Raw genomic sequence first — 22,514 nt, 5'->3', positions numbered from 1 at the left:
CTCGGGGCCGCATTACTTCGAGGGGAGGCTCTTGTTGTAGAGGAGGAAGTCTGAGATGTCATGCCAGACATTGCTGTCCTGGTACAGGTAGGTCATGGAGGACTGCAGGGACGGCTGCAGAGTGGGCCGGTGGTACTCAAAAAGCCACAGCACCAGCCCCCACACCAGCCCGGTGAACAGGGGGAATGGGTCCCACCTGGGCTCGGGAATGTAGCCCTTCTCCACGCCCAGGCGGCACAGGGCAAACAGGAGGCGGGAGAGCAGGTACATGTTGATCTGCAGGGAGGGAATGACAGGGGATTACAGGAGGGCACAGCCGCTGGGAACCTTTGGCCCAACCCCACATCCTGGGGCACAACTGCACACAGGATCAGGGTTTTTCTTTTTTCTTTCTTTTTTTTCAAGTTTGTTTATTTTAGGGGCGCCTAGGTGGCTCAGTTGGTTAAGCATCTGCCTTCGGCTCAGGTCGTGATCCCAGAGCCTTGGGATCAAGTCCCACATCGGGCTCTCTGCTCAGCGGGGAGCCTGCTTCTCCCTCTCCTCCTCGCTTGTTCTCTCTCCCTCTCACTCAAATAAATAAATAAAATCTTTTTTTAAAAAAGTTTATTTATTTTAGTAATCTCTACACCCCATGTGGGGCTTGAACCCACGACCCCAAGTTCAGGAGTCCCATGCTCTTCCAACTGAGCCAGCCAGAAGTGCCCAGATCAGTGTTTTTCAAAGCTAGTGTGCAAGATGATTTGAAGTGATTTGATGATCCAAATGATATATAGTAGGTATTTTTTTTTAAGATTTTATTTATTTATTTGACAAAGAGAGACACAGTGAGAGAGCGAACACAAGCAGGGGGAGTGGGAGAGGGAGAAGCAGGCTTCTCACTGAGAAAGGAGCCCGATGCGGGGCTCGATCCCAGGACCCTAGGATCATGACCTGAGCCGAAGGCAGATGCCTAACGACTGAGCCACCCAGGCATAGGCATTTTAAAGATTTTATTTATTTGAGAGAGAAAGAAAGAGAGAGAGAGAGAGAAGGGGGGTGGAGAGGCACAGAGAGAATCTTAAGCAGGCTCCACACTCAGTGCAGGGCGTGACACGGGGCTCAGTCTTAGGACCCTGAGATCATGACCTGAGCTGAAATCAAGAGTCAGATACTTTAACAGACTGAGCCACCCAGGCGCCCCTGTAGTAGGTATTTTAATGTTGCTATTCATTTCTGTAATTTATCATTCTTGTTCATTAAGATTTTTAGAAAATGAATATATTTACATGGTTCAAAACTGAAAGGTAACCTGACACCAAAAACTACAACCCACACAAAAATAAAAAATTGGTAAATTGGCTCTCATCAAAATTTAAAATTGTTTGGTTGTGAAAGCCCATACAAAGAGGCTGAAAATAAAAGCTACAGCTGGGAGAAATATTTGCAAACACATATCTGACAAACACTCGTACCTGGAATATATTTTTTTAAAAAACTCTCAAAATTCAATGGTAAAAAAAGAAACAATCCAATTAGAAAATAAGCAAAAGATGCGAACAAATGTTTCACTGAACTAGTTCTACAGATGGGAAATAAGCACATGTAAAGATGTTCAACATCATTAGCCGTTACAGAAATGCAAATTAAAACCACAATGAGAAGAACTACAGACCTATCAAAATGGCTAAAATTAAAAATGCAATAAACAAAATGCTGGCTGGGATGTGGAGAAAATGGATCATTTGTATATTCCTGATGGGAATGTAAAATAGTACAGTCACTCTGGAAAATAGATTGGCAGTTTCTTAAAAAATTAAACATGCATGGGGGTGCCTGGCTGGCTCAGTCAGTTAAGCATCCAACTCTTGGTTTCGGCTCAGGTCATGATCTTAGGGTCTTGAGATCGAGCCCTGCGTGGGTCTCCATGCTCAGCGTGGAGTCTGCTTGAGATTCTCTCCCTCTCCCTCTCCCTCTGCCCCTCTCCCGACTTGTGCTTTCCTTGAGCTCTTTCTCTTTCAAATGAATACATAAAATCTTTAAAAAAAATAATAATAAACATGCACAGGGCACCTGGCTGGCTCAGTAGGTGGGGCGTGTGACTCTTGATCTCGGCGTTCTGAGTTTGAGCCTCATGTTGGCTACAGAGATTACTTAAAAATCTTTAAAAAAATTAAACATGCATGTATCATATGACCCAGCAATTGGACTCTTGGGCATTTATTCCAGAGTAATGAAAACCTATGTAAAACTTGTACAAGAATATTCTTAGTTGTATTTCTAATAGCCAAGAGCTGGAAACAACCCAGATGTCCTTCAATGGGTGAATGTTTAAAGTGTGGGGCGTCCATGCCCTGGAATGAACTATTGATACACACACAACATGGATGAATCTCCAGGGAATTACGCTGCGTGCAAAAAGCCAGTCCCTAAAAGTTACATACTGCAATGACTCTACTTACATAACATTTTTGAAATGACAAAATTTTAAAAATGGAGGTCAGAGTAGTTGTGGCCAAGGGTCAGGGAAAGGAAGGGAGGGGAAAGGAGATAGTGTGACCAGGATCCCCAGCCCTTGGAAGTTCACAGACCAGTGACATTTCTAACAAAAAAAGCAAAGCTAGGGAAACTTCCTCAAAATTCAAAATGCTCATATTGATAGATTCCACAGTTCCGGGGTAAGGAAATTTCAGATGGATTGACACGTGTAAGAAGATGTCCAAACAAAGATGTGGACTAGTGCGTGTGTCCTGGCAAAAGGCTAGAGACCCTCTAAGTGTCCATCCAGAGGAGACTGGGGAAATCAAGGCTGGTCCATCCACCCAAGAGCGAGTTCTGCTGATGTTAAAAAGAATGACAGACTGACAAGAAAGGTCTCCCAAATACATCATTCTGTGAAGAAAAAGTGTGGCGTGATCTCATTGGTGGAAAACTCCCAGTATGTACAGATACAAGCACAGACAATTTATGAAGGGCCACACAAGACACAGTTAAAGTGGGGCACCTGGGTGGCTCAGTCGGTTAAGCATCTGCCTTCAGCTGAGGTCATGATCCCAGGGTCCTGGGATCGAGCCCCACATCGGGCTCCTTGCTCAGCAGGAGTCTGCTTCTCCCTCTCCTTCTGCACCTCCGCTCATGCTCTCTCTCTCCAAAAATAAATTAAGTCTTAAAAAAAAAAAAAAGGACACAGTTAAAGTGTTCCTGGACAGTGCCTTGACAACTGAAGGGGGATGGGAGCTTTCTTTTCAATTTCTTTTCTAATTTTATTGTAATGCACCCCAAGCACCTAGAAGTGTGCCAGACACACAGGGGGTGCTTAGTCTGTTGGATTTTTTTTTTTAAGATTTTATTTATTTATTTGAGAGAGAGAATGAGAGAGCACATGAGAGGGGGGAAGGTCAGAGGGAGAAGCAGACTCCCTGCTGAGCAGGGAGCCTGATGCGGGACTCGATCCCGGGACTCCAGGATCATGACCTGAGCCGAAGGCAGTCGCTTAACCAACTGAGCCACCCAGGAGCCCTGTTGGATTTTTTTTTAAAGATTTTATTTATTATTTGACAGAGAGGGAGAGACAGCGAGAGAGGGAACACAAGCAGGGCGAGTGGGAGAGGGAGAAGCAGGCTTCCCAAGGAGCAGGGAGCCCGATGCGGGGCTCGATCCCAGGACCCGGGATCATGACTTGAGCCGAAGGCAGATGCTTAATAACGGAGCCACCCAGGCGCCCTTAATCTTTTTTTAATCGCACTCGTTTCAGTAGCACATAGAATAAAACTGGAATGACGCAGAGATTAGCAGTCCCCTGTACAAGGACGACGCACAAATTCACGAAGCGTTCCGTATTAAAAAGAAAAACAAAACAAAAAAAACTTTGCTCCACACACATGGACTTGGGGAAACATGGCGTTTCAGCAAGCTGCTTGGTTTACAGATGGGGAAATGGAAAGTGACCCTCCCAAGGTCACACAGGGACCGGTGGATCACAGACGCCTGGACATGGAAGGGAGCAAAGAGTTCCTCTTCTTTGACCTCCACCCCTAATTCTATACCTGGACCACGTCCCTCCCCATCCTGGCCTCTGATCCCTGAGCCCTATCCTGGGGAAGAGTCTTTACCTGGCTGTTGATGTTATTGTTCTCTCCGAACACCAGCAAGCCCCCGATGAAGGCAGCCAGGAACGAGTGCACCTGGTAGGTCTCGCCCTGCATGTGGGCCTGCAGGGCGCAGAGCCCCTTATAGGTGAACACAAAGCAGGCCAGGTTCCGGGAGTGGGTGTACGTGGCTTGCAGGATGGCCCGCAGCTTCTCCTGGAGGCTGAACAAATACCGGGAACCCCCATGAGTGGTGGCCCAACTACTCCCAGGGCACTCCCCCACTGGGCATGCAAACCTGAGCCAGCCCCAGGCCTCTAGCTTCCATGTCCTTGGGGCTGCTCCCCCACTGGGTTCAGGCCTTGACTCCATGTCACTTCCTCAGAGAGGCCTTGCCTGACTACTCTGTCCCCTTTTCCCTCACAGCTCTCCCACCAGCTGACATTAATAGGCTTAATCTCTTCCCACTCCCACCCCAACCCAGTGGAAGCTACCAGAGGGTGGTGCCTACACCTGGCTTGTTGATCCCCAGGGCCCAGAACAGAGCCTGGCACGTAGTAGGTGTAAATGTAAATGACTTTTTGGCATGAGCAGGTGAGGACATGAACGAGGGAGTAAGGGAGAGCCTACTACGTACTGGAATTGGGGATAGGATTCTGAGGAAAAAATGCTTGCTGCCTTTATAAGGTATGTGATCTGATGGGAGAGAGAAACATAAATAATCACAAAGCAAGGATCAAACTTTGACCTTGACCAGAGATGATCCTAGGATCAGAAGGATGAGTCGTCAATGAGGTGGAGAGGGGAGAGGGCTTGCATCCCAGGCAGAGGGATCAGCACATGCAAAGGTCTGGAGGAGGGACAGAGAGTGGGGAGTAAAGGAACAGCAAGAAACCATCAAGGCCTGAGCAGAGAATGTGGGGGGGACAGAATGTGAGGAGAAGTGAGGACATGCAGTTTTGTCTTTATCCTGAGAAAAGTGCACATTTAAGTTGGGGGCAAGGATTCTTTTTTTTTTTTTTAAGATTTTATTTATTTATTTGACAGAGAGAGACACAGCAAGAGAGGGAACACAAGCAGGGGGAGTGGGAGAGGGAGAAGCAGGCTTCCCGCCGAGCAGGGAGCCCGATGCGGGGCTCGATCCCAGGACCCTGGGATCAGGACCTGAGCCGAAGGCAGACGCTTAACGACTGAGCCACCCAGGCGCCCATGTTGGGCAAGGATTCTATTTAACTTTTAAAATTAAGTCACTAGGGGGGTGAGAGAACACAGGGAGAAGAGCAGCAAGTACTCCCGGAAGTCAATTCAAGGATCATACAACCAAGTGCTCTCAAGGCTCGATGAGGGCCTTGAAAGTGGGTCTAATGCAACCTGTGGAAATCTGCCAGGTGAGTGAGGACAGCTAAGAGTCAGCTGGTTCTCGCCTCAGAGGAACATGAGCGCGGTGTTGCCAGTTTTTTCTTGTTGTTGTTAATTTTTTTTTTAAGTACACACTATGCCCAACATGGAGCTCAAACTCATGACCCCAAGATCAAGAGTCACATGCTCTACTGACTGAGCCAGCCAGGTGCCTCTAGTGTTGCCAGTTCTAATGCAAGAAAGCTGGATTTTCCAGTTAAGTGTTGGTGCTAATCTTGCCTTCACAAATGCTTCTAGGGGCGCTGGGGTGGCTCAATCAGTTCAGCATCTTCCTTCAGCTCAGGTCATGATCCCGGGGGTCCTGGGATCGAGTCCTCCATCGGGCTCCATGCTCAGGGAGGAGCCTGCTTCTCCCTCTCCCTCTGCCCCTCCCCCTGCTCGTGCTCATACACTCTCTCTCTCTCAAATAAATAAAATCTTAAAAAAAAAAAAGCAATCCTAAATAAAAACAGAAAAAGAGAAACTCTTACGAGCTGGATTTGGCCAGTAGGCTGTCCATGTGTGCTTCTTACAAGAGCCAGGTGAGGCTACATACGTTAAAAACCAGGCCACAGAGTGGTTTCTGAGAAGTGCCATGAGGGGAAAGCTATGGGGGTGGAGGGAGACCAAGCAGTCTGAGTGAGTGAAGGAGGTCACGGACAGTTTTCCCAAGGAAGTGATCCTCACATGGCTGGTATGGGCTGCCAGGAAGGAAATAAAGGTAGGGTGAAGAGGAAAGGGTGCGCCCGGCGGGGGTTACCACATAAGCAAATGTACGGCGCTGGAACAACACGCCGCGTGGCAGGGGGTCCTGTGGGCCCGGGACACTCCCAGGTGGACGTAGGGAGGAGTGTGGGGGTGCAGCTGAGCCCAGGCAGCAGAGGGCCTTTGGGGTTTTGTGTTTAATTTATTTTAATCCCAGTATAGTGAACATAGGCTGTTATATTAGTTTCAGGTGTACGAGACAGTGATTCAACAGCTCCATACGCCACCCAGGGCTCGACACGACTAGCTGCAGAGGGCTTTTTAAGGAAGGAAGCTGGGCTTTTTTGGAGGACTGTGGCAGCCCGGGGAGTTTTTGAGCAGGAATAATAGGATCAGAGTCGTACTGGAGGAGACGGTGGTGGCAGGGGGGCCGGCTAGACCTAGCTAGGAAGGTAGTGCAAGCTTCCTGGCACTGAGGGCTGACCATACTCTCCCCCCGTCTGAGGGGTGTGCAGAGGGGGTGGGTACCTGCCACTCCGGAAGAGAAATGTCATGACGAGCGCGTGAGGGGCCCGGATTTTGGCTCCATAGCTGCAGAAATGAAAGGAAACAGTTATTATGGCATCACTGCCTCACAGTTTCTTTCTAGGCTCTCTGACGCCTTTCCCCACCCGCCTCCAGCCCTAATCCGAACGTCACCCTGGAAGGGAAGATAATGCTGGCTTCCAAGTTAGATCTGGGTTCAAACCCCAGTTCTGACACCTTCGTAGGAGTGGGGCCTCAGGCTTGCTACTTCACTTCTCTGAGCCTCGGTTTGCCTAACAGCAAAAGGGGACATCAGGCTAGAGGGCCGGCTATAATTTCAATGAAAGGGGACAACGTGTGTCAAACGCCTCCACCGACCCCATCCAACCCCACTGGTGTGGAGTTGCTCCCTCGGTTCTACCCTGACCTTCCCGTTGCAGTCAGACCCATCTTTTTTAACGCTTAAATCATATCACATCCCCTCTTCAAAGTGGCCAATACCTTTCCAATACTCACAGAATAAAATCCAGGTTCCTCCCACAGCCTTGAAAGTGCTGCAGGATTTGGCCCCTGCTTACTTCTCCTACCTCCAGCGCCCCTCCTCTCCTGCTCCAGCCCCGTGGCCTTCCCCTAGTTCCTCTGACCCACCAGCTTCCTCCCTGCCTCTGGGCAGGCTGTTCCCTCAGCCCGGACTGCTCTTCCCTGCTCCTCACGCGGCAGCCAACTCCTCAGCCTTCCAGTCTCAGTGGGCACCTCTGTGGAGGCTTCTTACCCACCAGACGAGGTTTAGGGCAATATTTTCATTGCCATGGAGCTCCAACCTTCTCTGCAGTGGTTTACAGTCCTGGGTTAATGACTCGATTACTCGTAATTACTTATTCTATTCTTTTTTTTTTTTTAAAGATTTTATTTATTTGACAGAGAGCACAAGCAGAGGGAGAGAGAGGGAGAAGCAGGTTCCCTGATGAGCAAGGAGCCCGATGCGGGACTCGATCCCAGGACCCTGGGATCATGACCTGGGCTGAAGGCAGCCGCTTAACCGAGTGAGCCACCCAGGTGCCCCTATTCTATTCTAATTATCTCTTTCCTCCACTAGACCGTGGGCCTTGTGAGGGAGGGACCGTGTTTGATTTGTCTTCTGCAGAGTCCCCAGCACCTTGCATGGTACTTGACATATAGTAATGTGCTCCATACATGATTGCTGACTGATTCTAGAACTGCCCTTAATTATTTGTGAGGGAAGGTAATTTCTGGAATTTAGCTTGGTCTATCTTAAAGTTAACAAATTCCCTAAAACAGTTGCTGAGTAACATCGTACCTCCTTCTACTTATTCAAAGTGTACCTCTTTCCAACTATGATACACAGGAGGACCTCAGCTTTGTAAAAATGGATTAAGAAAAAAAAAAGACTGGAAGGAAATATGCCACAATGTTATTAGCAATGTTCCCTGAGCTGGAGGAATATGGGAATTTACTTTTGTCTTTTTTTAACTTTTCCGTATTTCCAAAATGATCTGTAATGGTTAAGCATTGCTTTTAAAATTAAAATAATTGAGGAGTTCCTAGGTGGCTCAGTCAGCTGAACATCCAACTCTTGATTTCGGCTCAGGTCATGACCTCAGGGTGGTGAGATTGAGCCCTGCACTCAGGACACTCAGACGGGAGTCTGCTTGAGATTCTCTCTGTCCCTCTCCCTCTGCCCCTCCCCACCCAGTGCTCTTCCTCTCTCTCTAAAATAAATAAATCTTGGGGCGCCTGGGTGGCTCAGTCGTTAGGCATCTGCCTTCAGCTCAGGTCGTGATCCCAGGGTCCTGGGATCGAGCCCCGCATCAGGCTCCCTGCTCAGTGGGAAGCCTGCTTTTCCCTCTCCCACTCCCCCCTGCTTATGTTCCCTCTCTTGCTCTCTCTATGTCAAATGACTGAATAAAAACTTTAAGGCCCCCACTGAGGTGACTGGAGAGATGAGAAATGACCTGTGCAAATTCATCCCTACCACCGAGAAAACAGCAGCAGACCAGAACTATCCCCTCTCTGCAGGAAATACACATTACTCTCCCTTTCCTTCCTCATCTTCTTCTGCTTTATTTTCCTGGGAATCTGTGTACAGGAGACACTCTATAGTGGCTATCAGTAGATTCAGTTGGCCTAAAAAAATGAAAACTAAAATAGCTTAGGGGCGCCTGGGTGGCTCAGTCGTTAAGCATCTGCCTTCAGCTCAGGTCATGATCCCAGGGTCCCAGGATCGGGTCCCACACCAGGCTCCCTGATCAGTGGGGAGTCTGCTGCTCCCTCTGCCTCCTGCCTCTCCCCCTGCTCGTGCGCTTTCTTTCTCTCTGTCAAATACATAAATAAAATCTTTAATTTTTTTTTAAGATTTTATTTGCAAGAAAGAGAATGAAAGACAGAGAGCATGAGAGGGTCAGAGGGAGAAGCAGACTCCCTGCTGAGCAGGGAGCCTGATGTGGGACTCGATCCCAGGACTTCAGGATCATGACCTGAGCCGAAGGCAGTTGCTTAACCAGCTGAGCCACCCAGGCGCCTCCATAAATAAAATCTTTAAAAAAAAAAAAGATCACACAGGTAGGTGGTACCAAGATTCGAGCAGAGGCAGTCCAGAGGTACTCTCACCACATGCCATGCTGCCACTAGCATGTCAACTCCAAGAGTACAGGTCTTTGTTCAGTTTGTTCTCTGTTGCATCCCCAGTTCTGGCACAGTAGGTGCTCAACAAAAGATACTGTTATGCATGAGTTTTAAAGGAGGGGGAGCTCCCTGCAGTTACCAGCCAGGTGAAATGACCCCAAGACCTCCTTTCCAGCAGATCTGATGGCCAGGGTGGAATCAATTTGCCCAGCAAACAGCTGCACTTTCTTTTACAGTCGTTGTCACTCCTCAGGCTTATGCCCCAGGAGTCCCCTGGGCCGGATGGGGACTTAGAGCTAGAGTCATACGGATGGGGAGTGAGATGTGGGATGTGAGCCCACAGGCAGCTTAATGGTGGGAGCATGCACACAACGCGCCGCTGGCCTGCTAGATGCCAGTGGCCACTTCTCATTGTGCAGATAGGGCCGTTGAAGCCAGACAGACCCAAGGTCACAAAGCAGGCGGGGTGGGGTGGGGGTCGGCCCCAACGAGGGGATACAGAGGCTGGAGTGGGAGGTGGTCAAGGCAAGTGCCCCAGGTTGCAAAGCACGGAGGACCCAGACACAGCTTAATGGGAGCCGCAGCTCAGAAGGCGCAAGGAACCCCAAATCCCCAGCGCCCACTGGGCAGATGGTGGACACCGAGGCCTAGAAACACACTAGGGCTGCTCAAGGGCACACAGGGGGGCAACGCGCCCAGAATCCGGTCCTCCTACCTCACAAAGCGCACCCATCCCTCAGCCCATGCCCAGCCCAACGGCCCCACTCACACTGCCCCGTTCCGGAAGCCCTTAAGCATGGCCAAAGCAGCGTGGTAGCGGCGCTTGCGCAACAGTTCGTTGACCGCATGGAGCAGGGCTCGTAGCTGCGGCGGGACCGCCATAGTGCGAGGGACGCCCGTGGTGGGGAGAGAGCAGCAGCACCAGCACTGACAGCCCCGGGTTCCGGCGGCACCGCTGGCCGCACTGGACCGAGCAGCGCGTCTTTGCGCTCATAGGCTGCGTCTGCTGCCACTCTCACGGGAAGAGCCGATCAAATGGCTCACTCGTCTCACACGGGGAACGAGATGCACGCACTCTCCCGAATAGCGGTCTGATTGGAAGAGTGGAGAGTTTGTAACCAATCACAACGGGCTCCGCCCGACCAGCTCTAAGAAAGCCCGAATCACACACGTGGATTTGTCCAACCAGGCAGCCTGTTTCCTTCGTGCTTGGCGGGAGGTATGTCACCTGAGAGCTTGAAAGGACGTTTCTTGAAAGAGGAGCCGCCCTCCCTAGAATCGGGAGGGTGACACTGGGAGGAGCCAGGCCTCACAAGTCTTTACACAAAACTGTTCTGATTGGGTAACAGTGCTCCTAGCAAACTTATTAGGGCATAAATCATGAGATCTCAAGGGCTTCCATTTATTCTTCAAATCCAAACTCCTTCCCACAGTCCACAAGAAAGACTATAATCTGGCCCCTGCTTCCTTCTCTAACCTCATATCCTGTCACTTGGCCCCTCACTCACTCCTCTCCAGCCAAACTGGTCTCCTTGCCGTTCCTTGAGCATGCCAAGGCGGCTCCTGTCTCAGCGCCTTTTCACCTAGTATTTTCCTGACTGGTATGCATTACCCCCATGGTGGGCTCCTTTTCAATCTTCAGGTTTCAGATCAAATGCCACCTCTTCGGAGAGAGCTTCTTAGATGTCCCATCTAAAGTAGCACTGCCCTCTCTTTTAGTTCCGTCATACAGCTTTTCACTTTTTGAAATTACTTGTTTGCTACATTTCCATCGTCCATTGCCCCTACCGGGCTGTAAATTCCATGACCGCAGAAACCTTGTCTGTCTTGTTTTCTGCTGTAACCCCAGCACTTAGCACATGGTGGGTGTCCAACATATGCTTGTTGAAGCAATACAGTTTGGGGTTGACATCTCCCAGAGTACTGGTGGGTGGAATTTGTGTGTGTCACTATGTGGAGTTGTCACTGGATCACAGCTACACATTGAGTGGTGGCTGTGGCTTGTGAGGGTATCCCTCAGGACTTGGGCCATGTGGTATTTATCTGGGATATTATTGCCTGGGTCAGTGTCAGAAGATGGTGTCAGAGGTCAGTGAAGGAGGAATTATACTTGGCCTATTTTAGCGCCGAAACTGGATTTTCTTCCTTCCTTCCTTCCTTCCTTTTCAGTAATAGTGGACTGGTTTATTCAGGTAATCCTTCCTCTGAAAATAGTGGCAATGTTACATAAAATATAAAAATTTTCCCCTGAAAAACACTGAAAGGTTTCTATGACTGTCTTCTCCTTGTGTCTTCACATGGTCTGTACATACCTGTGTCCAAATTTCCTCTTTTTATAAGGACACCAGTCATACTGGATTAGGACCCACTTATATAACCTTGTTTAATCTTAAATACTTCTTTTAAAGGCCCAATATCCAAATACAGTCACATTCTGAGGTACTAGAGGTTAGAATGTCAGTCTATGAATTCTGGGGGGAAACAATTCAGCCCATAGCAACCACCATGTTTTGCTGTCTCCTACCAATGCCAATGAACAAGATGTCAGGGCCCAGCATTGCTATGTGTGTCCTTACTTCCTTTCCCTTGTAACTGGGACTCTGGTTTAAGCTGCTCATGATTTCTCCCCTCCGCATGGAGAAGTTAACTTTTCTGGGGTGGCAGGAGCACTCATTGTGGAGGGGGACACTGGAAGTTTCCCAAACTTTCCTTCTTCCCTACTTGGCTCCATGCCTAGAATTACCACATTAGTTATACCAGGAGTCTCTAAGCTGTGATTTGATTCAGTTCAGTGCCAACCAGTGGGCCTTAAGGAAATAGGACTGACATATTTGGGTGGAGGAAGAGATGGAGGTGAGGAGCAGAAAGTTCAGAGCAGGAGTCAGCCTGAATGGGGAGCCTGCTGGAAATGGATTCTACATCCCTGAAACCTCATTCAGTTATTATATCAGCCAGGTGGTCAATTTTTTTTAAAGGATTTTATTTATTTATTTGACAGAGAGAGACACAGTGAGAGAGGGAACATAAGCAGGTGGAGTGGGAGAGGGAGAAGCAGGCTTCCCGCGGAGCAGGGAGCCCGACACGGGGCTCGATACCATGACCCTGGGATCATGACCTGAGCCGAAGGCAGACGCTTAATGACTGAACCACCCAGGCGCCCCAGCCAGGTGGTCAATTAACAAGCATTTCTCAGGTTCCTCTGTGTCTAGCTCTGAGTTCCAACCAGAATGGATGCAGTACCTCCCTGGCTCAGAGAGCTCCTATTGAGGGGTTGGAGGAAAGGGGAATTTCCAAGAAAAGTATCACATGACAGCAGTAGTACCAGGTACTGTGAGAAACGGGAACAGCGAGGGAGGGAGGGATCCCATCCAGGGAGATCATGGAAAGCTTTCTAGAGGAGGCACAAAGGCAAGCTTGTGTTGTTCCAATGAGGGTGGAAGAACAGCATTTTGGTGAGAGAACAGAATTTGCAAAGTCCTGAGGAAGAGATAAAAATCAACTATGTGCACATACACCTGGATATATGGAAATATATGGAAAACTGTCAAGACTGTATTAGTGGAAACTTTTACTGTCCAGTGCCTCCCATCACCCTCAGAACTAAACTTCGACCCTCACACTGGCCTTGTCTGTCTCTCCATCCTCATCCTCATCCCTCACTTATTATCCTCAGTTGTTCCTTTACATTCTTTGGCCTTCTTTCATTTAGACCTCAGGGTCTTTGCACTTGCCCAAGATGATATAGCTAATAACCTCTGCATGTTTCCTTTTCTCCATGTGACTCCATATCATTTCTCAAGTCCACCTCCTCAGAGAGGCCTTCCCTGACCACCCTGTCCAAAGTAGCTTCCTTTCCTGCAGAGGAAAGAAAATATATAATCACAGAATATTTCTTTTTTTTTTTTCTTGTTTATAGTCCATCTTGCCTGCAGGACTATGACTCCACGAAAGCAAGGATTTTTGTCTTTATGTTCATGGCTGTGTCCCCAGCATCTAGAATGATGTCTAACACAATATGTATATAATAAATATTTTATTTATTTTATTTTTTAAGATTTTATTTATTTGGGGGAGAGAGAGAGAGAGAGAATGAGTGGAGAGAGGGACAGAGGGAGAGGGAGAAGCAGGCTCCCCGCTGAGCTGGGAGCCTGATGTGAGGTTTGATCTCAGGACCTTGGGATCATGACCTGAGCCAAAGACAGAGGCTTAATCAACTGAGCCACCCAGGCGCCCCTGTAATAAATATTTTAAATTACAGTTAACCCTTGAACAACATGGGTTTGAACTGTGCAGGTGAATTTTTTACAGTACAGTGCTATAAATGTATTTTCTCTTCTTTTTTTTAAAGATTTACTTTATTTGAGAGAGAGAGCATGCACAAGTGGAGAGATGGGCAGAGGGGGAGGGAGAGAGAGAAACCCAAGCAGACTCCACGCTGAGTACCAAGCCTGATTCAGGGCTCAATCTCACAACCCTGAGACAGTGACCTAAGTGAAACCAAGAGTCAGAAGCTTAACCTACTGGGCCACCCAGGTGCCCCCTCCATTTTCTAAAGATTTTATTTTTAAGTAATCTCTACACCCCATGTGGTGCTCAAACTCACAACCCTGAGATCAAGAGTCACATGCTCTACCAATTGAGCAAGCCAGATGCCCCTCTTCCTTATGATTTTCTTAACATTTTCTTTTTTCTAGCTTTATTATAAGAATACAGTATATAATACATATAACATACAAAATATTTGTTAACCGACTTTATGCTATTGGTCACAGTAGGCTATTAGTAGCTACATTTTTGAGGAGTCAAAAGTTGTATACAGGATTTTCAATTGTGCCCCAAGTTTGGTGCCCCAACCCCCATTGTTGTTCAAGGGTCAATTCTAATTAAATGAGTGTGAATATATTAATATAGTACTTGAATAATTTTTAAAAAGAACAGTTATATTGAGAAGCTCTTGAAGGGGGGAGATGACGAGAATCTGAGGCCATTGGATCAATGGGGATGTTAAAGGAAAGACATGGAGGTGGGAACCCTGGCCTGACTCCTGTCAGAGAGGCAATGGAAAGGGGGGTTTAGGGCTTGAGGAGGGCCCTGGGTCTCCAAAGTTCCCCCGGAAAGAGGGTGAGGCATACAACCTGGGAAAATGGTAGGTTCTCTGTGGGGGACATTTGCTCAAGGCTTGCTGTGCAAGGGTAAATAGGAAGGGGAAGGGGTGTAGTGTTGGGGGAAACAGGGGTGGTATTTGGGGCAAGATGGGGAGTTCACCAGTAGAAATGGGCCTTGAGGGGGTGTGTAGGTGGAGGGTCTGTGAGGCAACTCATCAGGAACAGTGGCTAGTAATGTTCCATAAGGGCAAAGGACCTTTGAACAAAAAAATTTTTTTTTTTTACTCTTAGGAGTTACATATTTATTTAGTGAATATGAGAAAATGAAAATTGTGATTCTTATGGTTATTACATTGGATGAGACTAAAATAGGTATTTAAGAAAAAACAATGAGAACATTTAGAGTCAAATCCAATAGCCAATTGGAGGATTTGGCCACATTCATAGATCATGATTGAGGGCACCTCCCTGGTTGCCTCTCCCCTCCAACACATTTCCCAACTCTTCCCTGTGGTCCAAGTGTACTTCTTTGGAACCACTGTCACACCTGGTAATTAATTTTTAAGAGTTAATGTCTCTCTGCTTCCCCCACCCCTAACTCCAAGGGAAAGGAGCACTGGATCCTGGAGCTGTTATAGGACTTGGTGCATAGTAAACTCCCAATTAGTGGCTAATGGAGCATGAACTATGAAGAGAGAGCGGTGTTGGATGGGGGGGGTGCCCCAATGAGGACTGGAGTGGGGGGAAATCCCTGGGAGACCTGGATAGGCTTTTTGTAAGGCTGGGCTGAAGGTTGCTAAGGCGGGATCGGGGTTTTATTGACAGAATGGAGTCCCCAGGAGGCAGGGCTGGTCTGGATGAAGAGGAAATGGAGGTCCCCAAAAGGTGAAAATGGAGGGTTAAGCAACAGCCATGGGTGAATGTCTGAGATGATCGGGGATTAAGACCAGGTTGAGATGGGAGGCACTTCAGGAGATAGGTGACTCCCAGTAGGTGTGATGGATGGGGCTCACTGTAGTTGGGGACAATAAGTGTATGATAAGGAGTGAGAATCAGTGTTGCACAGCTAAGGCAGGGGTCTTGGGTTAGGTGGAAGTCCTTGTCACAGAGTTGGGTGGTCCGGGTTAGGTGGGGGATACTGTGTGCGGTGGAAATAAGTTCCATGTTGCATAACTGCGGGTCTCACGTGCAGGGGCGGGGGTGGCAGGTCCAGATAATATTAGGGGTCCAATACCCAATTGGGAGATCCGCTGTGTGCGGCTGGGATGGGGCCCGTGTGCAGAATTGGGGATTCAAGTGAGACAGGGATGGGGCTCCACATGCCGGTGACTGGGTTATCCGGGGGAGCCATGGCTGAATTTCCCGGACGGGGGGGCTCGGCGGCAGTACCCGAGCGCCCCCTGGCGGCCCTGGCCCCGCCGCGGTTCCCACAATGCTCACGTAGCCCCGCATCGGCTCCCGAGACGGCGGCAGCTCCAAGATGGCGCAGACGATTTTCGAGGCCCTGGAGGGTGAGCGGCGGCGGGGCCTGGGGAGGCGGCTGTTCCGCGTTGCGCCCCCTCCCGCCGCGTCCTCGCAGCGCCGGGCCCAGGGCGCGCGGCGGCCGCGGGGCGGAGGGCGCCGGGGCCGGAACAGCCGCGGGGCGGGAGGGGCACGGGCGGGAACAGCCGCGGGAGACTAGGCCCGGCGGGGGGGTGGGCACCGGGACCGGAACAGCGGCGGAGATAAGGCTCAATGGCGGAGGGCGGGGGCATGAGACCAGAACAGCCGCGGGAGCCGAGGGCCGGCGCAAGGGGGACAACGGGACGGGAACAGCGAGGAGAGAAAGCCCTGGGGGGGGCGGGGGAGCACCGGGGCAGAACAGCTGGGTAGGCATGGCTGGGGCGGAGGGGGGAAAGGCCTTGGACAGGAACAGCGTCAACCGCGAGGGCCTCGGGCCGGCGCGGGAGGGGCTTCCTGGAGGGAACAGCCGGGGAGGCCGCAGCGTGGAAGCCAGGCACCCGCCAAGGTTGCGCTGAGGGGGGGACGGTGGTGCGGGGGCGGGAGAGGCTTGGCGCCTGAAGCAGCCTAACTGATCACGAAGACCTTGTATCGAGCGCCAACTGTGCCTCAGGCCTTGAGGTAGTTTCTCAAAATCAGACCAGGAAAGGATAGGTGCTACCTGTGTGCAAGGCCAGGACTCGGTGCTCACAGACCCAAAGCAACAAACACTAGGCGCCTATTTTGTGCACCGTGCTGGGGTGCAGAGTTTTATACACTCAGACCAAGAAACGATGGGTGGCAACGGTGTGCTTGGCTGGGACACAGTGCCCTCAGACGGAAACCTATAAACACTGGGCGCCAACTGATTGTCCTGTGCTTTGGAGGTTCCTAGCATGGAAATGAACCCCAGGTGCAGGGGATTTGGGCTTTGGAGACAACCGACACTGAAGGCCTCCCTGTGCACCTGCGGAACATAGGTGGTGGGGAGGAGTCCGTGACTTTAGGACCCTGGCACAGGGTAGATGCAGGCGGATACGGACGAGATGTGTGCACTGATAAGATCAGTGTACACATAATTAGGGCGAAGGCTGAAAGTTGGCCAGACTAGTAGTATGTAGCTGAGACTTAGTCCTGTAGGACATCTCAGCCATGTCTCTTCACTTCTTAGAGGATCAGAGTTCTCACCATAAAATGGGGGTAAACCCTACCGCCATCTGGAGAATTTTAATCTCAGGAATACTCACTGAGCCAGACACAATTCCTGCTCCACAGTCAGGGCAGGGGGCATGTGAGGGGAGGGAAGCATACAGAAATTATAGAACAAGCAACTCTTGAAATTACAGAATTGTAGAAAAGGTAAACCATAAAAGATTGCCTTAGCTGGCATTTGGTGCTATTATGGGTGATGGACGTGGGGGGCCAGGGTCAGTGTGGTTCCCTCCAGGAGACCAATAGAATAGGGTGAGGCCTACTTTCTCTTTAGTTTCCATGGACGTCCTCCATGTTTGAATTTTCACTACAAGAATGTATCCACGTATTGAGTGATGAAGAAATTAAAAGAAAAATCAGTTCCTAGGACAGTGTGATGCATGCTGGGCTAGAGCAAGGACAGCAGAACTGTGGGGAACTCAGAGATGACCCAGGCAGTAGGAACTGCATTTACAAAGCCCTGGGGGAAGAGAGGTCTTCAAGGATTCACAGAAGTTCATGTGAGTGAGGAGCTAGAGATGAGACTTGTGAACTTTATCTTGGAATCACTGTGGAGCTGAGAAAGGGTTTTCGGCAGGGGAGCAGCACAATCTGATGTATGTTTTATAAAGTTCACTCAGGCTGCTCTGAGGACACACTGGAGGGGGCCAGAGTGGCAGCAGGGAGGTGAGTGAAGTAGCTGCAGTTGTCCTGCTGAGAACCGATGGTGGCCTGAGCCAGGGGGACAGCTGCGGGATGGAAGAAAGTGGATCTGAGAGAGGCAGTGGAGGCAGAATAGGCTAGACTTGCTGAAGGACTAGAAATGAGGAGGAGCAGGGGAACAGGTTGGGGAAAGAATCAAGGGGTGCCCCAGGGGCTGTGGCTGGGTGGACATTAGTGCTTATTATTGTTGAGGAGGATTACTGGAAGAGGTTAAACTGAGGGGTGAGGGTGACACACTTAGTTTGAGCTCAGTTTTAGACAGGCAGCATTTTTAAAAAGACTATTTTTTACTTTTAGCAGCTTTAGGTTCACAACAAAGTTGAAAGGAAGGTACAGAGATTTCCTGAATAGCCTCTGACCTCACACATGACTAGCCTCCCCCATTATCAACATAATTTGCCAGAATGGTACATTTGCTACCAAGGACGAATCTACACTGACACATCATAGTCATCCAAAGTCAATGGTTTTTCTTTTCCTTTTTTTTAAAGATTTTATTTATTCATGAGAGAGAGAGAGAGAAGCAGAGGAAGAAGCAGGCCTCCCGCTGAGCAGGAAGCCTGATGCGGGACTTGATCCCAGGACCCTGGGATCATGACCTGAGCCGAAGGCAGACGCTTAACCATCTGAGCCACCGAGGTGCCCAGTCAATGGTTTTTCTTAATGTTCACTCTGGATGTTGCACATTCTGTTGGACAAATGTACAACGACATATATCCATCATTACAATATTATCACAGAGTATTTTCATTGCTCTAAAAATCCTCTGTGTTCTGTCTGTTCAGCTCTCCCCCAAAACCCCCGGCAATCACTGATCTTCTGATTGTCTCTATAGTTTTAACAGACAGTATTTTTTGAATCAAAATTAAAAAGATTTTTTTAAAGATTTTATTTATTAGAGAGCGAGAGCGAGTGCACAAGTAGGGGGAGTGGCAGGCGGAGGAAGAGGGAGAAACAGGCTCCCCGCTAAATGGAGAGCCCAACATGGGGCTCAGTCCCAGGACCCTGGGATCATGACCTGAGCCGAGGGCAGACACTTAACCAACAGAGCCACCCAGGCACCCCTTGAATCAAATTTTTTATTTTGAGATCATTGTGTTTTTTTTCTGTATATTCATATATACCCTTTACCTAGTTTCCCTCAATGTAACATTGTGCAAGACTATTTTCTATCACAACATACTACAGAACAGTTCCATCACTATAAAAGGCTGCCTTTTGGTAGCCATACCCACCTCCTTCCCCTCTCCCTGTCATCCCTGATGTCTGTCAACCACTAATCTGTTCTCCGGTTCTAAAATTTTGTCATTTCAAGAATGTCATGTAAATGGAATCGTATAGTATATGACTTTTGAAATTGGCTTTTTTCCACTTATCGTAATTCCCTGGGGTTTCACCCAAGTTATTGTGCATATCAGTAGTTCGTTCCTTTTTATTACTGAGCTGTAGTCCATGGTATGGATGTACCACAGTTTATTCACCCATTGAGGAACATCTGAGTTGTTTCCAGTTTTTTACTATTATGAATAAAACTGCTGTGAATACTCATATACAGATTTGCATACAAATGCTAATCTACTCACAATTTTGCCTAAAATAGGAGAAGATTTACTGAAGCTCATCCAGGGGAGCAAGCCCCAGGTTTGGGACTCTAGATTTTGGGGAGAACTAGATGGGAGGTGAATGAGTCTGCCCAGGGAGAGGAGAGAGAATCCAGACTGAAGGAACCTTTCAAAAACAAACATTTAGGGAATGGACAGAAGAGAGCTTAGCAGTCTGTGAAGAAGTGAGCAGAGAGGTGGGAGAAGACCCAGGAGGGAGGTATCCTAGAGTCAGAGAAGGAGTGTCTCAGGAAGGAATGTCCAATGCTGCCAGGCATTCTTGGGTGATTTTGGTGGAATGCTGGGGGCTTAAGCCCCATGAGGTGGGTAGAGGAGGATTGGGAGGTGGGTAGAGGAGATAGAAGGATGATTCATGTTGAAGGGAGGAGAGATGGGAACACGGGTTCAAGAGTGGGCATTCTAGAGAGACCTGAGCATGTGTAGCTGTTGATGGGAGGGAGAGGTTGCAGGCATACCGTGAAGAAAGGGACCAGTTGGTGGAGAGTGGTTTCTGAGGGAGCAGGAGGGGTTGGAGGGGAGAGCTGGCCTCAGGAGAGACACAGTATGCATTGTGACGAGAGAAAATACGGATTCACTTCGGCTGCAGCAACTAATGGTTCTAATTTCCGTTGCCTTTAGAAGCTGGAGCAGATGTCCAGGTAAAAGCTGAGAGGTTGGAAGCAGAGCATTGGCTGTGGGGACAGAGAGAAGGAGGCATCCTCTGGGTTTTCTGGGAGGGAGGCAGTGTGCTTTGGTGGCCACTTAGATGTGAGGAGACCTGTCTTCCAGCTGGTGACATGGCTAGACAGTGTACTACTGTGAACCTCAGCAGCAGTGACAACTGATTGGAAAACATGGAAGTACGCAGCCTCTCATGGGTGCCCTGACCGTAAATTCAGATTTACACTGTTTACTGAGGAACTGAAAAGAGCAATACACGTTGGAAAACAAGGGAAGCAAGGACGCCCAAGTGCAAACAGATTTGTGGGATTTGTAGGGTAGGATGGGAAGACTCGGTAACATGATTTGTGGAAGGGCTTATGATTTAGGACCAGACTGTTCCCTGAGGAAGAGAAAAGTCCAATCTAGCAGTGGTTTAAACAGGGTAGAGTTTTATTTCTCTCTCTCTCTCTTTTTTAAATATTTTATTTATTTATCTGACAGAGAGATAGAGAGCATAAGTAGGCAGAGTAGGAGGCAGAGGGAGAGGGAGAAGCAGTCTCCCCGCTGAGCAGGGAGCCGGATGTGGGGCTGGATCCCAGGACCCCGGGATCATGACCTGAGCCAAAGGCAGACGCTTAACCGACTGAGCCACCCAGGCGCCCCTAGCAGTTTATTTCTCTATGGGAAATTTCTGTATGGGAGTCCAGAGGAAGACGGTCCAGAGCTCCAAGGATGGCTGTGTTCTACAAGGTTCTCAGAGGCCCAGGATCTTTCCAGCTTTTGCCCTGCAATTCCTAGGGTATGGCCCTTTACTTTATGATATGGGATGGTGGCTAGACTTCCCCAGTATCATATTCTTGTTGTAGGAAGCAGGATGGAGGATGGAGCAAAAAAGGGCATCACATACTAGGCAGTTTTAAGATAACTTCCCAGATACCACCATAAAACACCTTTCCTTAAATCCCATTGTCCAGAATTTAGACATTCTTTAGCTGCAAGAGCAGTTGGGAAATGTAATCTTTTTTTTTTTTTAAGATTTTATTTATTTATTTGACAGAGATAGACACAGTGAGAGAGGAAACACAAGCAGGGGGAGTGGGAGACGGAGAAGCAGGCCTCCCGTCGAGCAGGGAGCCCGATGCGGGACTCGTTCCCAGGACTCTGGGATCATGACCTGAGCCGACGGTAGACGCTTAACAACTGAGCCACCCAGGCGCCCGGGAAATGTAATCTTTATTGTGGGGGGGGGCCACATTTTCAGTCAAAAATTTTGGATTCTATTGCAATGGAAGTAGGAGAGAATGTATATTGGGGCACAGCCAGCTGTCTTTGCCAAAGAGAGCTCGTGTTGGGTCTGGCTCATAAGGGGGAAGTCAGAGACTCCGTTTCTTTTTTCAGGAATGGACAATCAGACCGTCCTGGCGGTCCAGTCATTGTTGGATGGCCAAGGAGCAGTCCCTGATCCAACAGGCCAGAGTGTCAGTGCACCTCCTGCTATCCAGCCATTGGGTGAGTATCTGCTCAGGTTCACGGTTCACTGGTGGGAAGGGTGGGTAGCTCCCTGTGAAAAACAGGTGGGACTCATGAAGGGGTATAAGAGTGAATTGCCAACTGGGGTGCCCAGGATACCATCTGGTGTCTGAACCTTCTCCCCTTCCTCCCAGCCTGGGTCTTCAGGCTCATGCTTTTCTCTGCTTAGCAATGAGGACACACTTCCTCAATCACTTAGCGAATGTGAGGATCATGACATAGGGAATGGCTAAATGGGAATGCATGTACCTTTGACCCAGAAGTTATTTCTCTTTTTTTTTTTTTTAAAGATTTTATTTATTTATTTGACAGAGAGAGACACAGCGAGAGAGGGAACACAAGCAGGGGGAGTGGGAGAGGGAGAAGCAGGCCTCCCGCAAAGCAGGGAGCCCGATGTGGGGCTCGATCCCAGGACCCTGGGATCATGACCCAAGCCGAAGGCAGACGCTTAATGACTGAGCCACCCAGGCACCCCTACAACTTATGTTGTATTTAATCGGGAAACATTATGCCTTCCTTTTAAAAGGAAGTTGCATAGACACTATACTTTTGCTCTCGTCCTATTGGTCAGAATTCAGTCGCATGACATGTCTAGCTGCAAAGAAGGCTGGGAGATAAAGTCTTTAGTTAGATGGTCATGTTTCCCACTCTTACTATCTAAGAAGGAAGAGTGGATGTTGAATGACAAATAAGACATTTTTGCCACAACATGTCGAGTGCTTGGCACCGCTCAGTGGCTGGTGTCCACTATAGCTAATCATTCATTGAGTTTTTCACTCATTCAGTAAATACCCATCAAGGGCCTCCTGTGTTACCCAGGAGATACTGCAGTTATGGTAATAAGTAAGCCTCATTTCCTCCCTTTTGGAGGACTCATGGTTTGCTGG

The 22,514-nt window shown here is 48.9% G+C and overlaps 2 protein-coding genes and 1 non-coding gene across 6 annotated transcripts in view; 2 read left to right on the top strand and 1 right to left on the bottom strand.

The window, feature by feature from the left end:
• Positions 1-12: 12 nt before the first annotated feature.
• PXMP4 (peroxisomal membrane protein 4) lies at positions 13-10,347 on the bottom strand. Of its 2 annotated transcripts, XM_025876531.2 has the most exons (4): positions 10,105-10,347; positions 6,696-6,758; positions 4,089-4,287; positions 13-276 (listed from the first exon to the last, which is right to left on the bottom strand). In XM_025876531.2, exons 1-4 carry the CDS (start codon positions 10,215-10,217, stop codon positions 13-15), a joined length of 639 nt encoding a protein of 212 aa, XP_025732316.1. In that variant the 5' UTR covers positions 10,218-10,347. The 2 variants fall into 2 exon arrangements, with proteins under 2 accessions (XP_025732316.1, XP_025732317.1); XM_025876532.2 differs by lacking the exon at positions 4,089-4,287 and having other exon boundaries at positions 93-276.
• Positions 3,718-3,820, top strand: LOC112827948 (U6 spliceosomal RNA). Its single transcript, XR_003209359.2, has one exon. It is a non-coding gene; the product is annotated as a U6 spliceosomal RNA (small nuclear RNA).
• A 5,498-nt stretch (positions 10,348-15,845) lies between the features above and the next one.
• The window catches only part of ZNF341 (zinc finger protein 341), a 42,542-nt gene continuing 35,873 nt past the window's right edge, over positions 15,846-22,514 (top strand). For 2 of the 3 annotated variants that reach the window (XM_025875830.2, XM_025875828.2), the window contains exons 1-2: positions 15,846-15,951; positions 21,496-21,606. In XM_025875830.2, coding sequence (XP_025731615.1) covers positions 15,921-15,951; positions 21,496-21,606 — 142 coding nt within the window. In that variant the 5' untranslated portion in view covers positions 15,846-15,920. Of the gene's footprint in view, positions 15,952-18,778; positions 20,897-21,495; positions 21,607-22,514 lie in introns of those variants that run through there. The other variant, XM_073880538.1, reaches the window with a different exon arrangement.

The sequence above is a fragment of the Callorhinus ursinus genome, unplaced genomic scaffold, assembly GCF_003265705.2.
Source record: "Callorhinus ursinus isolate GAN/ISIS: 27379988/994484 unplaced genomic scaffold, GSC_fseal_2.0 scaffold38, whole genome shotgun sequence".
In the NCBI taxonomy this organism is placed as follows: Eukaryota; Metazoa; Chordata; class Mammalia; order Carnivora; family Otariidae; genus Callorhinus; species Callorhinus ursinus.
This window is presented reverse-complemented; position numbering and strand designations above follow the sequence as displayed.